Genomic DNA, 18,312 nt, shown 5'->3' on the forward strand with positions numbered 1-18,312 from the left:
GTGGTCTATTAATGCTACTCTGTATTGATTTTTCTTTATTCTGTTAAACGTTGTTTTATATTTACATTAGGAGGAGAAACAAGGAGTAAACCTGTTTTTCCCTAACCCTATTTTTCCTTTAGGTCAATAGTAGGACGTAGATTCTTTTTTATCATTGGAACTTTATACCTGTATCGCTGTATCACAATGTACGTTACTACTCTTCCTGTGCCTGGAATGCATTTTCAGTGTGCCCCAAAGGTAAGCACCTCAGAGTTAGCATGTAGAGATGAAGAAAGCTGTTATTGAACACCTGCTTGCTATATGATATGTTAGACCCTTTTATAGGTATTAACCTATACTTTTTGTTTCTTTTTGGATTTGGGGGGAAGAAGTTCAAATATGTTCATAAAATATGTATCTTTGTGCATCAGAAATTCATTTTCTGCTAACTAAAAGTTACAGTGGGGTGTTCAACTCTGCTTTTTTGCCTTCTCACTTATTCATTCATGCACTCATTCAGGCTGCAAGTGTTAAGCTCCTGTTATGTACCAGGCCAGGCTCTATAACAACAGCAATGACCAAAGCAAAGTTCTTCCTCAAGAGCTTATATTCCTGCAATGTGTACGGAACTAGAGGGTATTATGCTGAGTGAAATAAGTCAATCGGAGAAGGACACTCATCATATGGTTTCACTCTCATGTGGAATATAAGAAATAGTGAAAGGGATTATAAGGGAGAGGAGAGGAACTGAGTTTGCAAAATTAGAGAGGGAGACAAACCATGAGAGACTTCTAACTCTGGGAAACAAACAAAGGGTTGCAGAAGGGGAGGTGGGTGGGGAGATGGAGTAGCTGAGTGACAGGCACTGAGGAGGGCACTTGATGGGATGAGCACTGGGTGTTATACTATATGCTGGCAAATTGAATTTAAATTAAAAAAATAAAAACCTTATAGTCTATTGAGGGATGATAACTGAAAATTAAATGCATAACTTGTAACATGATGATGAGTCAGGTCGCTATCAGATAAAGAACAGAAAAGCTGCATAAGGGTGATGGGACGCTGAGGGTGGACAACTTTATAGAGAAATCAGAAAGGCTTCTATAGTAAGAAAGCATTTGGGCAGGAAATGAGGAAGTGAGCCCTGTGGATGGGGGGGAGCACTAGGACAAGGAAATAGCTTAGTCACAGTGGATTCAAGGGATGGCAGGAGGCCCATCCCTTGGCTAAGGAGAGGTGGGAAGGGTGGAAGTGGTACAGGCCGTGGGTCCTCTAAGCCCTCGTGGCTCACTGAAGTGAAGAAAAGTCATTTGATTCAGGACGCGTTTTGAAGGTAAGGCCAACAAGATGTGCTAATAAGTTGGATATGAGCATAAGAGAAAGAAGTCAAGGATGACCCCCAAAGTTTTTAGCAAATGGAAAGATAGAATGGCCTTTTGCTGGATACATTGTGGGAATGAGTACTGAAACTGTCTTAAGCAGGATTTACAGTCTCTCCAGGTAGAGTCATTTCTTGAGAGAGCTGTTAATCATCTTAAACCCCAGGATGCCCTGGTTTATAAAAAAAGAAACTTAACAAATCATGTGCTTTCTGGACACAGGAATGAAGCCTAACATCATATTTTACTGAACACTAAGCAGATGTCCAAGGTGGAAGGAATAATAGAGTTGTTCTAAGGAAATCAACAGTCTCCCTCACCAAATATAGGTGTGGTTTGGAGAAGCTATAATTTTCCAAAGCCATCAAAGCAGAAAGTATCTGTAATTAAAACAGTGTACATATTGAATTTAAACATTGGCCGATTTTTAGTAAAACTAATTTAAGGCATGGGAGAAGTTCAGAAACATAATAAACACTTCTAAGGGGTCAAAGCTATGTGTTAAATGAAGAAATGGGCACAGAAAAGAAGGCAAGCCCATCCTAGGAATGGATGAGGTTTGCGGAGATGAATTGCTATGATTATAGAAAGAAAGTAAATTAAAGATTATCCTCCCGGGAAGAGTTGCAATTTTCAGAAGCCACATCAGTAAACGTACCACTGGATAACCAAGCTACAAATACTCACAATGGAAGCTCTGGTGGCATCCTAGCTAATCAGCCCCCATGTTCAGTTGTCAAGACCTCTTCCTGCAGTAGAAGCAGGCTATAGGTGCCTGAGTAATGGTTCGGTAAAACAAACACACAAATCATTTTGACTGGAGGTGATGTGGTGTTACAAAACAGGAGTCAGAATTGTGTTCTAAATGTGGTTCAGCCACGGGCTTTGAGTGCTCCTTAGATTTTTGTGGTTACAAGGCTATTAGGTAATCTACCTGCCTCCTCTGCTGCTGACTTCATAGAATGCCCTTCGTGGCTATGAGAAATGCTGGAACCATGTATGCTGAAACTGCTCACTGTGGGAGGGTGTCCGACATAGTCCTCGATGCCTAATCCAGCTTGTTACTCCGTAGATACAATCACCACAAGTGATTTCACAAGATTGGTGAAATCCTTGGCTTTTGGTTTCCCAGCTGCTCCTCCCTTATCTATTCCTCAGGGCTCACTTTAAATCTTTTTGCTTACAGTTTGCTTCAGCCTACCAATCCAAGTCATAAAATCTGTGTTCTGAGAAGAGTGCTTAAATAAATTTGGGCCCAGTTATTGGGACTTGCCTGAAATGATTTAGGTTCTCAAAGCCATTTTGCCATGTACAAGAATGTTGGGCTGGGATAGCTATTGTCCCTTCCCTGAGAAAGCTCACATATCCTCACCCTGGCCATAGGTGCCCAGAGGACTTTTCTTCTGAACTGAAGGCACAGTCTGCAGGGTGAGTTTGCTGGTTCAGCAGCAGCCAAGTTGCACTGTCTTGTACTCTATTGCTGTGGACATGGTGTGCAGAGGTGACAGCATAAGGACTTAAGAACATGGAGCACCTGTCTGCTCTGGCTCTTGTGATTGAGGCCTCTCCTCTAGCTGTCTACAACTTCAGTTCCATAGCCTGTCATGGCACAGAAATGGTGTCCAAAAAATGAAATTAATAGGAACTAGAGTCTTAAGTGATGAGGTATAGAGGTCCCAGTGAACCAGAACAGAATTAGAAAAAGACATCATTAATCCCAATTCCCACCATGAGCATCTCGAACCCTCCCCAGTTTTCTTTCTATCCTCTTTTTTTTTTCTTTTACTTTCTTGAGGGGCTATTTAGCATTTATACTGAATGTGAACTGACAGGATAACAATGATAGGATCGATAATGAATCCCATGCTATCAGAAATCTCCATTCACCCTCTCTGCTGAAAGGAAGAGGGGAGAAGACAGCATGTGTGGCAATAGTTTCTGCTTAGACCTTTGGGCCCATCTGATCCCAGGTAAAGGGACTGATGGCTTCAAGTGTTTCTGCCCTTAGAAAGTTGGGATATGTGAGCAGATTTTAAAAAATGTATTAGAGTCTTGAAATGAAGAATAATGTGTCCTTTTAAGCTGGAAACACAGCAGTTGGGCAGCATATGTACTTTTTAATTTGATCTCAGTGTTGACAGTTGTTTGTACCAACCATGTGATGAGAAATTCCTGAAGGACTATGATTGATATGATAAAGCACAGGGTTAGAGCCTATCTTCCATATCAAGGGCATATCACATTATGTAGTTTGCAGTATACCTTTCCTGAGGTACACCTGAAATGAGTCCTATGACTCTGTCAGCAGTACTTAATCTTCTAGATCCTGTCTTTTCAAGGTAGGATTACCTGTTACTTGGCATGTTGGTTTGAGGACTATGTTCTGGTTTTGCCACCTGGGCTTGCCCTAAGTAAACTTTTGGAGAAAATGAGATCTCACCTTACCCTCTAATTGTGGTATGCCATTTTCTCTTGCAGAGTCTTATTCTCAGCTATCAACCAGTCATGGTGTGTTTGCCTTTTTACATGGGTCATCTGAATACCAGAAAGCTTTCCAGATCCAGATGATTTTTTTTTTTAAATCAGGAAGGTTGGGGATCCTTGGGTGGCACAGCAGTTTGGCGCCTGCCTTTGGCCCAGGGCGCGATCCTGGAGACCCGGGATCGAATCCCACATCGGGCTCCCGGTGCATGGAGCCTGCTTCTCCCTCTGCCTCTCTCTCTCTCTCTCTCTCTCTCTCTCTCTCTGACTATCATAAATAAATAAAATTTAAAAAAAAATCAGGAAGGTTCTAGGCTCCCCAATAGTGATGTTTTAGGCAAGGAATCCTGTCCCGATTCCTATTGTAATGGATAGGATGATTTTCCACTTCCTTTAGAGGCTAACTGAATCTCCCAGACTCTCCTCCCATCTATCTGTAAGCATCCTATCCACCTTCAACCCTTTGCATCCACTTAGGCAGGATACTGCCTGTCTTTACCACCTGTTTAACGACCATCATGGCTAAACTGGCCATGCTTCAGGGGCCAGTTGCCCAAAAGAATCATCATTCTGTATAAAAGGCAGCATGTCATAGAACTGTCCCCCTAGGTCCCAAATGAATAGTCCCTAGTGGTCTTTCTGTATTTCTCTTCTTATGTGTACTATTACCTAACTATATTTCTATCATTTTTTTTATTTTCTAAGTCTATTCACCTGATACTAGATTGATCTGAAACCCTCTATCTGGGTCCCAAGTGTTTCAGTATTTCAATTTTCCATGCCTAACATTTTTTTTTTTTAAGATTTATTTATTTAGGGCAGCCCGGGTGGCTCAGCGGTTTAGCGTCTCCTTCAGCCCAGGGCATGATCCTGGGGACCCGGGATGAAGTCCCACGTCGGGCTCCCTGCGTGGAGCCTGCTTCTCCCTCTACCTGTGTCTCTGCCTCTCTCTCTCTGTATATCTCATGAATAAATAAATCTTTAAAAAAAAAGATTTATTTATTCAAAGAGAGAGAGAGAGAGAGGCAGAGACACAGGCAGAGGGAGAAGCAGGCTCCCTACAGGTAGCCCAATGCGGGACTCAATCCGGAATCCCAGGATCACAACCTGAGCCGAAGGCAGGTGCCCAACTGCTGAGCCACCCAGGCGTCCCTCCATGCCTACCATTTTGACCAACTCAGTCTGCTACTGTTTCTTATATACTTAAGTTTTAATGAGATATAAACTTTTGACTATTGGGCCAAACTCCTGTCCTAGCCCATCATTTTTTCCTGTCATCATTGTAGCCTCTAGGGGCTTCTACGCTGTTGTCCAAGGGAGCTCTCTCTTCTGACACTTTGCAACAGCACACAGATTATTTCCTTGGAGGATGTTTTTCCTGAGCAAAGCTATTCCTTTTTAAAGCTGTCGATACATCTCTAGTCTATCACTTTCAAACCTATTTAAATTATGTAATGTGTTGCAACTCCCCTTCTTAAGTGTAAATGTCTTGATCAGATATTAATACAGCTGTATGCACACTTTAGGCTGCCCACTTAACACAAGGTCCCCGAATACACTTTAGAATATTAGTAATGTGGCATTCAGCTGAATCAAATATTAACCATCCAAAACCCTGACTTCCCCCTACAAAGAGGAAAGAAAGTAGCTTTGATCTTTTTAGTGCATAGCTGTGGTGAGGTCATTGGTTATTAATATTTTTAAAAGCTTTGCCCAAGGACACACCACCACCATAACATATTAATAGTAACATCCTGAATAATTTAAAATGTGTCACTAAAACTTGCCAGTGCAACAAATAAACCCTAATTTGAGGAGCTTCCCCCTTGGACTCTTTTTGGCTTTTTAGGTTAAAAAGAAAAAAAAAAAAAAACACAGCCTGGTAGCCTAAGTACCATACAAATTAGGCTGAAGTGTGATTTTATTGGCTTGTAAAGTTTCTTCCTGATATTTTTGTCATTCAGCTCAACGGAGACTCTCAGGCAAAAATACAACGGATTCTACGATTGATTTCTGGTGGTGGATTGTCCATAACTGGATCCCATATCTTGTGTGGAGACTTCCTCTTCAGTGGTCACACTGTTGTGCTGACACTTACTTATTTGTTCATCAAAGAATGTGAGTACTAACTCCTTCCCATTCTGTTGACCAATGGGAGGGATCCCTAGGCCTGGAAACTGATGGGAACCCTTATTCCTTTGGGATTGATAGCTGTGAAACAGACAGGTGTGTGCCTGCGTGTGTGTATGTGTGTGTGTATTTAAATGATTTCCGCTAGTTCTATGTGATTTGGACACTGGAGGCTTAAGACTTGACCCTTGGATCCTCTGAGATTTAGCATGCCTCCACAATATCTCCCTCCTTGGTTAGAACTTCTCAAGGTCTGAAAAGCTATTTTAGTGTTGCAGCTAAGAAGAACACAGTGTTGTTTATTGCAAACAGGATCAGTGTACTGGAAAGCCAAATGTAAATGACTTAGGAGCAAAACTTCCATTGTAATGAACTTCCATTCCATCCTTCTAAATAATTTACTGTTTTCCCCTTTTTTTAGATATTTTCTTGTCCCATTCCAATTTCATCATTTACTAGCTGACTCCTATGATTTAATAGGCATCTTCAAGGAACATTTTGCCAATATCGATCTTTTTTTTTTTTTTTTGTACAAAACAACATGGAGGCAAGAATGTGAAGTATCTTTCCATATTTATATGCTTAATCCCCATTATACAAAATCCTTGTGTATCCCATCAACTTTCATGGCTGTTATAATGTCTCCTTCATCATGAGGTCTGTATTTTAGTTGCCTGGCAGATCCAATTAATGTGGATTTCTGAGATCCATTATGTTAAAGTCCTTTCAAAGTGAGTGATACTTTTTCCTTTATTTTTGCAAATCTGGTTAACCTTCCCCTTTAGCCTTTAGTTCCAGTATACTCCACAGTGTTTTATAAAGCTTTATCTCAACTTTCTTTGCTTACTCAACATTGGAAAGAGGTCTTTTGGTGAGGCCCAGCAGAAGGATATATTAGGCTGAAGTGTGATTTTATTTTGCTGAGGCCCAGCAGAAGGACATATTAGGTCTCCTGTTCTGTTGTCCTGCTTTTCCCACCCTCTCTTGGCCTATCATTAATCCAAACATGTTTAGCCTCTCCTAATAGCGGTATGGACATCAGTTTATCTGTCAGTGGTGTGTAAGTTAGATCTTGTCCCATAGATTTCTCAGGGTTTTAGGTTTAAGTTCTACTTTGAGAGTATCATGACAAAGAGTTGAGATTCTCTACAAAGAGTTGAGATTCTCTACCAAAAAGATGGAGTCCTTTTTTGGCAAAAATTGTGTCACTTCTGAGTTGTTTCCTTCATAAATGCTACCTACACTCTTAGGGTACAGAGAGTAGCATGTCAAGTGCACAGCCTTCATTATACCTGACTTTTTTATGGTGGAGGGTGTTCTGGACCTTTCCCCTTATTTCTACCCTCACCTTTACACTGTGGGAGGTAGTAATAGGAAGAAACCTGAGTCTGTTTTTTTTTTTTTTAAGATTTTTATTTATTTGCTTGTTTGTTTGTTTGTTTGTTTATTGAGAGAGAGAGAGAGAGAGAGAGACAGGCAGAGGGAGAAGCTGGCTCCATGCAGGGAGCCTGACGTGGGACTCAATCCCCGGTCTCCAGGATCAGGCCCTGGGCTGAAGACGGCACTAAACCACTGAGCCACCCGGGCTGCCCCCTGAGTCTGTTTCTGCACCAGTATCAAGGGGTTATCTCTTCCAATGTCATTGTCTACATATCTAATACCTAGTTGTTGGTTATGATGAGCCAATAGAGTGATCTGTGTTATGATTCTAACTCTAGCTTTTGTTGGGAAAAGTTCCCCCTATGTGTAAGATCAATTATTTTCCAGTCCAGAGGTGTCCTTAAGTTGTAGGAGCTTCTCCCTCCCTCCCTCCCTCCCTCCCTCCCTCTCTCTCTCTCTCTCTCTCTCTCTCTCTCTTTTAAAATTTTAGTTATTTGAGAGAGAGAGCACAAGCAGGAGGAGCAGCAGAAGGAGAGGGAGAAACAGACTCCCACCAAGCAGGGAGCCCAACACAGGGCTTGATCCCAGGGTCCAGGGATCATGACCTGAGCCAAAGGCAAAAGTCCAACCAACTGAGCCACCCAGGTGCCTATAGTTGCTTCTCTCTAATATGAAAATCATAAGAAACTTATAGAAAAAGATGAGGATGAGGGTGAGGAGGAGTTGCATGCTAGAGTAAAGCTGTCATGGGTTCAAAGTAATGAAGAGTACCACCCCAAGAAACTGAAGGTCAATTTTTTTAAATAACCAAAGACCAAGCGATGTTAACAATAATGGCAAAGGGACATAATGCTCTGTGCCAGACACTATTATAAGCCCCTGATGCAAAAAAACTCATTTAATCCTGTAGCCACCCCATAAGGGAAGCACTGTTTTCCCCATTTTTCAAAGAAGAAATGTAAACATAGAAATAGTGAAGTATTCCCACAGTCCCCAGTTGGTAATTAGAAGATAGGGTATTCAGACTCAAGCAGGCTGACTCTAGAGGTTATGCTGTTAATTTCTTGGCTCTCTTTAGAATATTTGGGAACCCAACCAAGTAGTCTGATCTCATAAAATTGCTAAGGAACAGTTTGAGTATATTGCTCATTATTGTTTTTCTCCTTGAGAGTAATAGCAAAGCAACTTGTGATTATTTTTATGTTTTAATGAAGGCAATGCAGTATGTAGAGAGATTTTCTTCCCACGACATGATTTTGGCTTGAGGTCTTTAAAACTTTCTAAGTTTATATACAGCAGTGAAAGAACTATATTCTGATTTTTCTAGTTTTTGGTGAGAAATGAAACAGCAAATCTCTAATGCTTAATAGAAACCCAACTCTAGAGTCAGTTCTGTACATAAATGGAGCATTCCATGTTTGTGCTTGTTTCCTATGCAATTAGGAAAAAACATCACTTTCTAAATTATACCATGTGTTATTGTTCTGAGTAAGCAGTGGTTCCAGTGGTTTCTTTGAGCAGTCTGCTTCTAGAATTAAATGTATCTTTCATATATTTTTTGTTTTCCTGCCTTTTGATCTGTTTGGTCTCTTTCCTATTTTCCTCAGTTGTCATGAATAGATTTGAATGTCATCAAGAGAACAGATGAAAACATAGGAACAGGACCATTTTATGGGCTTTACAGAGGGGGGCTTTACACAGTTGTGCAAATATTATCCCTGGGACCTAGGTTCCTTATAAAGGAACAGAAAGTCCATTGTCTGTAAGATTATTCAATGACACCTAGGACTAGGATCTCACACAGACAAGCGGAGTGAATTAATATTTGTATCATCATCTTTCAGCTCAACGTTATCCCTATGGTAAAATGGAAAAGCAGAAAGGGATTACCATTTTCCCATTTCCATTTCAAAATAATTTAAATTAAATGTTTTCTCTGAGTCAGCCAGTGTTCTCAGTTAGTGAGCAGTGGTCCCAAAGTGGTAGCATAATTAGGAGTATATTTTTGTGGAAGAGCAGTATTAGTATTTCCAGCCACTCCTAAAACTTCATTTTCAACTCCACAAGTAGTAAAGTGGTCGTTCAGCCCACCTCTTTACTCCTTACTACTTCAGCTTTGCTTCTTGTGGATAAACGAATACAAAATGGTTTGGGTTTGCCCGCAATCAGGAGTTAAACAGTTTTAACTTCTAAGGTAATAAATATCGGGTAACTTATAAGCAAAGGAAGCTGGTTGGTGTGGGAAGGGTGGAGACTGTAGGTCTGCAGAATGCATATTTAGTGAAACATTCCGATTTCTAAATGTTGGTTCAATTTTTAATATTCTTAGCCTAACAGAACAGTTATGGGGCTTGGATCTGGCCATCTGGCTATAAAGGGTAAGGCGTCTTCCAGCTGTAAAATTCTGGAAGTCTATCAGTTATCTGCTAGAACTTAGTGGCAGGATAAACCAACTGAAAAGAAATAAAGGAACACATTCAGAATGTAAAAGTCAGACTTTCTAGTGCAAGTACAGGTTTATTAGCTCTCTGTTTCAATTGGGACCAAAAGAGCAACAGCTTTTTCACCAAAAAATATTTTTCATTTGAATGATACCTGATTTGGTATTTCATCTAAATTTCTGGAAATATGGACAGCCCGAGTGGCTCAGCGGTTTAGCGCCGCCTTCAGCCCAGGGCGTGATCCTGGAGACCGGGATCGAGTCCCATGTCGGGCTCCCTGCGTGGAGCCTGTTTCTCCCTCTGCCTGTGTCTCTGCCTCTATCTCTCTTTCTCTGTATCTCTCATGAATAAATAAATAAAATCTCTAAAAAAAAAAATTTCTGGAAATATGGATCCTTTGGCTGTTCTACCATTGTTCTGCACTTAGAAATAAATATCACTATGAATATAAACACAGGTAAATATGAAATAAATTTGTGAGATTATTTACTTTATGAGCTAATAAAGCTTTAAAATAGAAAAAAAAACAGCCATTAAAAAGAAAGAAAAGCATTATTAGTGATGAACCAGATTGCATACACACCTGTGTCATTACGGCTTGTGTGGGCAGGCTGTGGCGTGTGCGATCCTATTTCACCTGATGAGTGCTCTAGTTCTCTCTTACAACCGATCAATATAATGACCTTCTAGAAGTGGACTCACTAGAAGGCTAAAATCCACAAGTGAATGGGCCAGAATCCTCAGTTTTGTATAGGGAGTGTTTATAGTTGCTATCAGCAATAACAGTATAAAAGTGCTGAGAAGCAAATGTTGCTGGCCACAATACCAATTCCAACCAACCTAATAAACAATTCTGTTCTCTTCCTTATTGAATAGCTTAGCAGTGGGCAAGGTCTAGAATGTCTAGAGAATGACTATTCCCCAGTGAATGACTATTAGACAGACCTGCTACCAGTGGTCCCTCTCCTTCTCCCTTCCTACCTGAGCAAATCCTGGCTAATGACAGTGACTCTTGGGGTTAATCAGTTTTCTCCTTCCAGCGACTTCCTGATCTTAGATTATTCTACTTAAGATCATTAATGTAGACTGGAATTATTCATCTCTGGAAATCTTATTAACTCTATACTTTTTCTACTGTCTAGATTCACCTCGTCACTTCTGGTGGTATCATTTAATCTGCTGGCTGCTGAGTGCCGCCGGGATCATCTGCATTCTTGTAGCACACGAACACTATACTGTTGATGTGATCATTGCTTATTATATTACAACACGGCTGTTTTGGTGGTACCACTCAATGGCCAATGAAAAGGTGAGAGCAGTGAAGTTATCCCTGGATGATTTGTTTTCTTTAAATGTAGTGCCCCTTGTTTCATACAGTAAGATTTCTGATAGCTTAGTGGGAATAACCACCAATGCCACTCATGTGTGTGGTCTATCAGTTCCCTGAAACGTCTACCCATTACTGCCTCTTCAAACAAATAATGTCACAAATAGAAATGACATTCAAGGATAAAAGTGCTGTGTGATTATAGAGCATGGTGTTTTACTAATTCAATTAATCGAAACCAGAGTTGAAGAAATATAAATGCTAAATTATAATACAGGGACTGGGCAGCCCAGGTGGCTCAGCGGTTTAGCGCCGCCTTCAGCCCAGGGTGTGATCTTGGAGACCCAGGATCGAGTCCCACATCAGGCTCCCTGCATGGAGCCTGCTTCTCCCTCTGCCTGTGTCTCTGCCTCTCTCTCTACCTGTGTCTTTCATGAATAAATAAATAAAATATTTTAAAAAATAAAATAGGGATCCCTGGGTGGCACAGCGGTTTAGCGCCTGCCTTTGGCCCAGGGCGCGATCCTGGAGACCCGGGATCAAATCCCACGTCGGGCTCCCGGTGCATGGAGCCTGCTTCTCCCTCTGCCTGTGTCTCTGCCTCTCTCTCTCTCTCTCGCTGTGTGACTATCATAAATAAATAAAAATTTAAAAAAAAAATAAAAAAATAAAATAAAATAAAATAAAATACAGGGACTTTCTCTATAGAAGCATTGTAGTGTAGCTTGGTAAGACATGCTCCCTGCCCTCCAAAAACTTAATTCTGAGGAAAAGGCAGCAACTATTTTTAAACGTCAGGCAAAATAAGTAGTCCATGAATTCCTGGATTTGGTACATCTTTTGGTGATACTGTGCGCCCTTGCTTCCCTTGTTATATACTTCCTTATTTGTTACTGCTGCCTTCTGTTCCCAGGTAACCTTTTTTTTTTCTTCTATTATTTATGTTTAAGAGTTAACTCAAATGCCACATCTTCCAGGAAGTCTTCCTAACTCTTGCTCTCTTCTTGTGATCCCAAGTTGGGATGAGTCCTCCTCTTCTCTGTGTTTTCCTAGTCCAGGTATATGTGCTTGGTGTCCAAGAGTAAGTCTGTGTGGCATGACTTATCTCTGGATAGTCTTGCCGTATTGTCCGATGCATATAACTTGTGAACAAATGTTAATCCTGAAAGGTCTAAACACCACCTCTCATTTAATGACATCCACTGATAGATGCCCATGCTATGGGTTATTTTGTCTCTGTAGCTCTACTTCCCGTTTTGTAGACTCTCTCATTTCCACCTTCCTTCTTTCTAATACTTCCATGTGGATATCTCCTGACACCAGCAGACCAAAACCTTCACCTTTAGTCTTAAATTTGCTCCACCCTGTGAGCTTTCCTCTCACTTTTGCATCTTCCTCAGCCCAGATTCACCTGCTGACGCACCCTAAGAACTATTTCTCCTGGCTAACTCTCACACCCATTCCTGAACCTCTACTCTTACTGGGATTGCAGGCAGAGGAATTTGCATGAGCTGGAAAGGGGGGAAGACCTGGGACCAGAAACATGTCAGAATCAGGGAAAAGACAAAAAGACAACTACTGCCTTGTGATCCTGATTCTGCTGCTTTCTCTGTTATGGTACAATGAATGACAATTTAATTAAGAAAAAAATAGGATGCAAATCATGGAAAATCGGTCTAGTTTTCTTTTCTTCTTCTTATTTTTTCTTTTTCTTTTTTAACTTTTTACAGAACTTGAAAGTCTCTTCACAGACTAATTTCTTGTCTCGAGCGTGGTGGTTCCCCATCTTTTATTTTTTCGAGAAAAACGTACAAGGCTCAATTCCTTGCTGCTTCTCCTGGCCACTCTCCTGGCCCCCTGGCTGCTTTAAATCTTCATGCAAGAAGTATTCACGGGTTCAGAAGATAGGTGAAGATAATGAGAAATCTACCTGAGGAGCAAAACAAAGGCATCAGCTCTTATACCAAAAGAGTTAACGCTGTAACCAAAGGTATAGTTTTGGGGTTTTATTTTAGAAGAACTGACTGGCAAAATGAAGAAGTGGACCAAATTTCGTGTAAATGATTAGAAAGGTGAATGAGGTATTACCCTTTGACTGGTTTTTTTATTCATCCTGAGAAAGGTATATTCTCCTGCAGCTCTTCATTGGTGACAAGCCCCCAAACTGGGATTTTACTAATGAGCTTGTTAAAGAGGTGCCAAAGAACATACTATTCCTTTCCTTATTCTTTATCCACTAAAGCCCTCTACCGAGTTTTTTCAGGATTTTTTTTTCCTCCAAGGTCAGAAGAATTTGTTAATGTTTTAAATAAAATATCTGGATATATACAGCTACTGTGTAAATAGAATAACCTAATGTGAGCGTGGTCTTAGCATTAGGTTTATTAATGAGGGGGAAATCTATCGGTTGTAAGTAAACTTGAGATGAACTTTGTTTTCTACCTTGTGATGGGGAAGGTCTGGGTCAGGTCTGGGAATGTGCACTGCTGCTACCACCCAATGCACTATGTATCACTTTTACTTTTTTTTAAACTGATAATTTTATAAAAAAAAAAAAAAAAGGAAAGGTGATCTAATATGGAAGTATTTGACACATCTCACAGATTTTATGTGTGTAAATATTTCACTTTAAAATCTCTATGAAACACAGAGCTATTTCTGCTAAACAAGTGGTCCTTGTGTATACATTTATATGCTATCTGCCTGGTAAATTTGCATCTGGCACCCCCAGAGCAGTCTGCTGCTCCAGCACAGGCCGAAAACATGTATGTATGTGAAAGTATGCTCATGCCACTTGGGGAACAAGCCTGTGTTTCTCTCCCGTCCTACCCTGGGTGAGCTCTGTTTGACAGCTGCTAATTGGAACTCAGAAATGCAGTTGGTCACATTTCACCGAAAGCTCTTTCTTCCTAGTTACATTGTACTTTATGGAAAAGCCAAGATGGAATCCAAAAGTGTAATGTATCCTTGCCTTTTAGCAAAAGACTCAGCTTCTTATAGACTGGTCCTAAGGACATATGCCACAATTGAGTAATTTGACTTTGATCTTGAAATTACACCACGGTGCTGCACTATAATCTACTGTTGGAATCAGTCTGCTAGACAGTTACAGCTACTCAGTAAAGGAGGACAACTGTTTCTAAAGTTCTTTGAGGTGATACAAAAAGAAGGTGGATTTTTAAAAATCAGATCAGATTAATGTGGTCACTTGGTTCATTTCTTGAGACTTCTAGCAACTCTTAAAAAAGATTTATGGTTACAGAATCATCCACACTAGATCAGCAGACAGGCCAATGTGGTAGAAACGGACAGTTACTTTTATTTTGAAGGTGAAAATTTCCCTCCACATGAGAATGAAAAATATCCCTTAATTTGTCATTATAAACTAGTTTGCCTTGATTTGGTACACAAAATTGACCTTCAGATTGCTTGAGAGAAGCACAAATATAAATCTTTTCAGAAAGGTCATTTTTCTGGTGCTAAAATTCTGTGTATGTATGCAGTATGGCTCTTTCCCTAGGTAATAGAAGAATCACTGAAGGGGATAGGTAGTTGAATTCAAAGGCAGGAAAAAAAGATACTCTTTATCTAGTTATTTAAAACGAGAATTGAAATCCTGAATATCTTTGGCAGGCTTTGAAACGCGAGGAGTTTTCTGGTATTTGTTATTAAATAAACCAATAAGAAATATATCTATAGCTTACCAGATGTGCTTGGGCAGAATTCTCTCATTTGTTAAATATTGACACTTGTGATACTTAAGGCGTTGTGCTCAAAAACACAGAGTTTCAATTCCTGCTGTCTGATTATTAGAAAAAGCATCTGACACCAAAGCCTGGGTTTTGTGCTCTTGACATTGGTATATTCCTTGAGCATCATAACCTGATTGACCCAAGAGCCTTATTCAGGAGTGTCCTAGATAACCTACTTTTCTTCAGCTTAAATAAGGAAGAGTATTTAAGATTGAAGAATCATGATATGTTAATTATTGGAGACCCTCTAAACAGTAAACCTTGCATTTTGGTCAAGTGATGCGGTTTTTTAAAAAAAATATACCATCACCTTTTAAAGAACTTTAAAAACCGCTCTGACCTCATGTGTGGAGACACTATTGCTCACATGTTCCTTACATGTATGTGTCATAGATGTCTAATAGACACTGAGGAAGCATGTGATTTGAAGAGAAGGAGGAAAAACACCAAAGTTTCAAGATGGGAAAATAAAAGAAATAGAGAAACTCCTTTACATTTAGCAAAGCAAACTTGAGTCTTCACCTCACATGCTACTTTGGGATATAAAACTTAAACATTACTGTCTTGCCTTTGAAATGGTCAAATTTTGGAGCTCCTTTTCTTTGCTAATTACCATACAAGATTTTACCCATTATTCTTGTGTTTGTAGACCAGTGCTCCCGTTTGAAGCTTTTCTTGTAATTAGCCCTTCTGCACAATATAATGTATGACTCCCATAAATTATGGCATATTTGTTCCAAATTCTTTTAAATGGAAAATGGGTTCCTCTCAGATTCTATTTTTTGAGCTCCTCTGCAGCTCTGAAAATACAACATTGCTCCCGGTTCCACCCAGAGTATTTTAAATTTGTTGTTTAATTTACTGGCATCTTGGAAAACGAGGTTTGCTGAGGAAGGAAGGCTGTTTTGGGCAGACGAGCCCAGGCCCCTGGTCTAGTGTAATGATGACCTTGCAGAAGGTTCTTTGCTGTATACCAGTGCCCCCTCGTGGAAATACATTATGTGACTCGGAACGCAAACTTGACACTTTATAGAGTATATTTTCAAGTTTTTAAAAGACGTTTATTTGGGGTTTTGTTTTGGGGTTTTTTGCCAATAACTTGAAAGCATCATGCAAAAGGGATTACTTTAAAGGTATTTTAAACCTTTCCTGAAGGGAAGATGTGCTTAGATCCCAGGGAGTTGCAATTCTGATCTCTTGTCCATTTGATCAAAGAAAATTTGCAGACCATTTTACCTCTCATTATCACAATCATTAATGTCTCCCTTTATAACTACCTATACTTTGTTTACTTTGAAACACCAGGTTGGCAGTCTTTCTTATTTTTTATTTTTATTTTTTTACATGCTAGAGCTCATGCAAGTTTCTTTTAAAGTTCACATCTTGTTTCTTCAATATTTTAAACATTTCCTTTTTATTTCTTTGTTGTTTTTGTTTTGCACTGTAAAACTATTTAAAAATTTAAGCCGGTCTTAACATATTCACTTCTGTAGTGCAAGGAAGTGTGAGAAGGAATTTCTTGATAAATGAGTTTACAAGTTTTAAATGGAGCATATTATAAGTAATATACTCTGTGTTGAAGGCTTTTCTATTTGTATGTATAAATATTTCTGGTATTTTTTAATGTCCTTGTGTTGCAATAATTTAACTCCTTTGACTTACTTGCTAAAAATATTTCTTCTATTAAGAAGTGCTCTTGACTTCAATACCTAAACACTGAAAATCATGTCAAAGGTACCCAAAGATAAGTTTTTATACAGATACACACCTTATAAGTTCTGATTTATTTTATTACTCATTAATCTAACTATGCTGTGTTCTAAATGAATCATGAATGAGAATAGTTCTTTTATTATGGAATTATTTAAAACTGTCCTTTAAAAGAAAAAGAAGAAACTGTAAACATAAGCTAATCTAGTTGCCAAGTTGGAATTCATTATTTAATTTACCTCCTATGCAATGATTAATGCTGCAAAATGTATGGTTATGTTATAGTATATTCATAAAAGAAAAAGCATTACAAGGTTTGAGAGGTAGCCAATTGCATTCTTTCGGAAATTTACCGTACTGTTTCAATGTGTTAAGTGCCTTGTTGTAAAGTAAAATTTTAAGTCTAGAATTCATTATTTTCCTGACATATTTTTCATTATGATATATTACTGTATGCTATTGTAATAGTTTTATTAAATGCTTATATTTTAATCAAACATGTAAATTTCAGAAGCTCTTTTCTCCTACCCCTAGTACCTTAATCATTGGTCTATCATATAGAATTTGTGTTCAGGTTTGTTGTTGTTTTTTAAAGAGGAAATTATCTTTGTTTAGAAATGTTTTCCGTGCTTTTGCGTTTGTGTTTGTAAAAACATTTCAGGAGGAATTTAGGAGTGGAATGATAGTTTATACTTCTAAAAATGCCATTTTACATTTACATTTTAAGTGCCTAATTTTTAAAACTAATTTATGTTTCTACTCTAAAGAAGATATGTGTACTTGGTTTCTAATCTCCTTGGCTTTGCTTTAAAAAAATAGCAAAGAAAAAAAAAAGCAAGAGCCTATACTTTGTATTTACCAATAAACCACAATGACATCAACAGTCTTTTCAAAATTAGTATTACTGTTTCTTTTGATTTAAAAAAAAAAATGTGTTTTCTTTAAGGTTTTAAATTTTTGTTTGGTTTTAAGTACTTAAAACCACAAGAGGATTATGTTCTCCAACCACTATTTTTGAAATAAGCTGATAACCTTCAATTAATAGAACTGCAAGTAAACTGGAATGTGGTGTTTTTCCTACCCTTGGATGTAAGGTGAAAAATAAGAATAGTAAAAGGTCATTCATGGGGAAGTAAAAAAAAAAAAAAAAAAAAAAGCCAGCTACATACTCCGTGATTCTGATTTCCTTTGCTCACAAAAGACAACATCTTTAATTCTTCAAGAAGAGCAGAGTCCTTTCTTGGACTCAGTTCTGCAAGAAATGTCATCCTTCTCCCTTCACTAACAGGGTTGAGAGGGTGGGAGGGAATGTCGTCTCTTAGTCTTCAACAGTCAGTGCTTCCGTAGATTGTAGCAAGTTGTTTTTGGACCCCTGAGGAAAGATGAAGGCATGACCCCCGAAGACAAATTTAGTAAAAGCAGTTCAGTGGGGCACGGGAAGATAACATGGTTCCAAGGTTAAGTTGTCGGTTATAGTTCAGGTTTTTTCTTTAGAATGATCTGGACGTGATAGGGTACTTGATAGATCAGAATAGTCTTTCTGCTACCTGCACCCAAACCTTGGATGGAAAGCTCATTTCACTGATGATTCCATTCTCCTGCATGAAACATTGGCCTATCGGTTTCATTGTCCACAGACTTGAAAACTGCCCTCATCTAGAATGCAGTACACAAGAAACCGATGCAATCCTCTGTAGACCTTGATGTCTAATGTTTCCTTTTCTTCTAAT

The 18,312-nt window shown here is 39.1% G+C and overlaps 1 protein-coding gene across 5 annotated transcripts in view; it reads left to right on the plus strand.

The window, feature by feature from the left end:
* The window catches only part of SGMS2 (sphingomyelin synthase 2), a 91,401-nt gene extending 73,624 nt beyond the window's left edge, over positions 1 to 17,777 (plus strand). For all 5 annotated transcript variants that reach the window (XM_041760021.1, XM_041760020.1, XM_041760017.1 and 2 more), the window contains 4 exons: positions 123 to 240; positions 5,807 to 5,960; positions 10,936 to 11,102; positions 12,851 to 17,777. In XM_041760021.1, coding sequence (XP_041615955.1) covers positions 123 to 240; positions 5,807 to 5,960; positions 10,936 to 11,102; positions 12,851 to 13,054 — 643 coding nt within the window. In that variant the 3' untranslated portion in view covers positions 13,055 to 17,777. The remainder of the gene's footprint in view (positions 1 to 122; positions 241 to 5,806; positions 5,961 to 10,935; positions 11,103 to 12,850) is intronic.
* Positions 17,778 to 18,312: the final 535 nt, after the last annotated feature.

This window comes from Vulpes lagopus, chromosome 6 (genome assembly GCF_018345385.1).
Source record: "Vulpes lagopus strain Blue_001 chromosome 6, ASM1834538v1, whole genome shotgun sequence".
NCBI classification, from domain to species: domain Eukaryota; kingdom Metazoa; phylum Chordata; class Mammalia; order Carnivora; family Canidae; genus Vulpes; species Vulpes lagopus.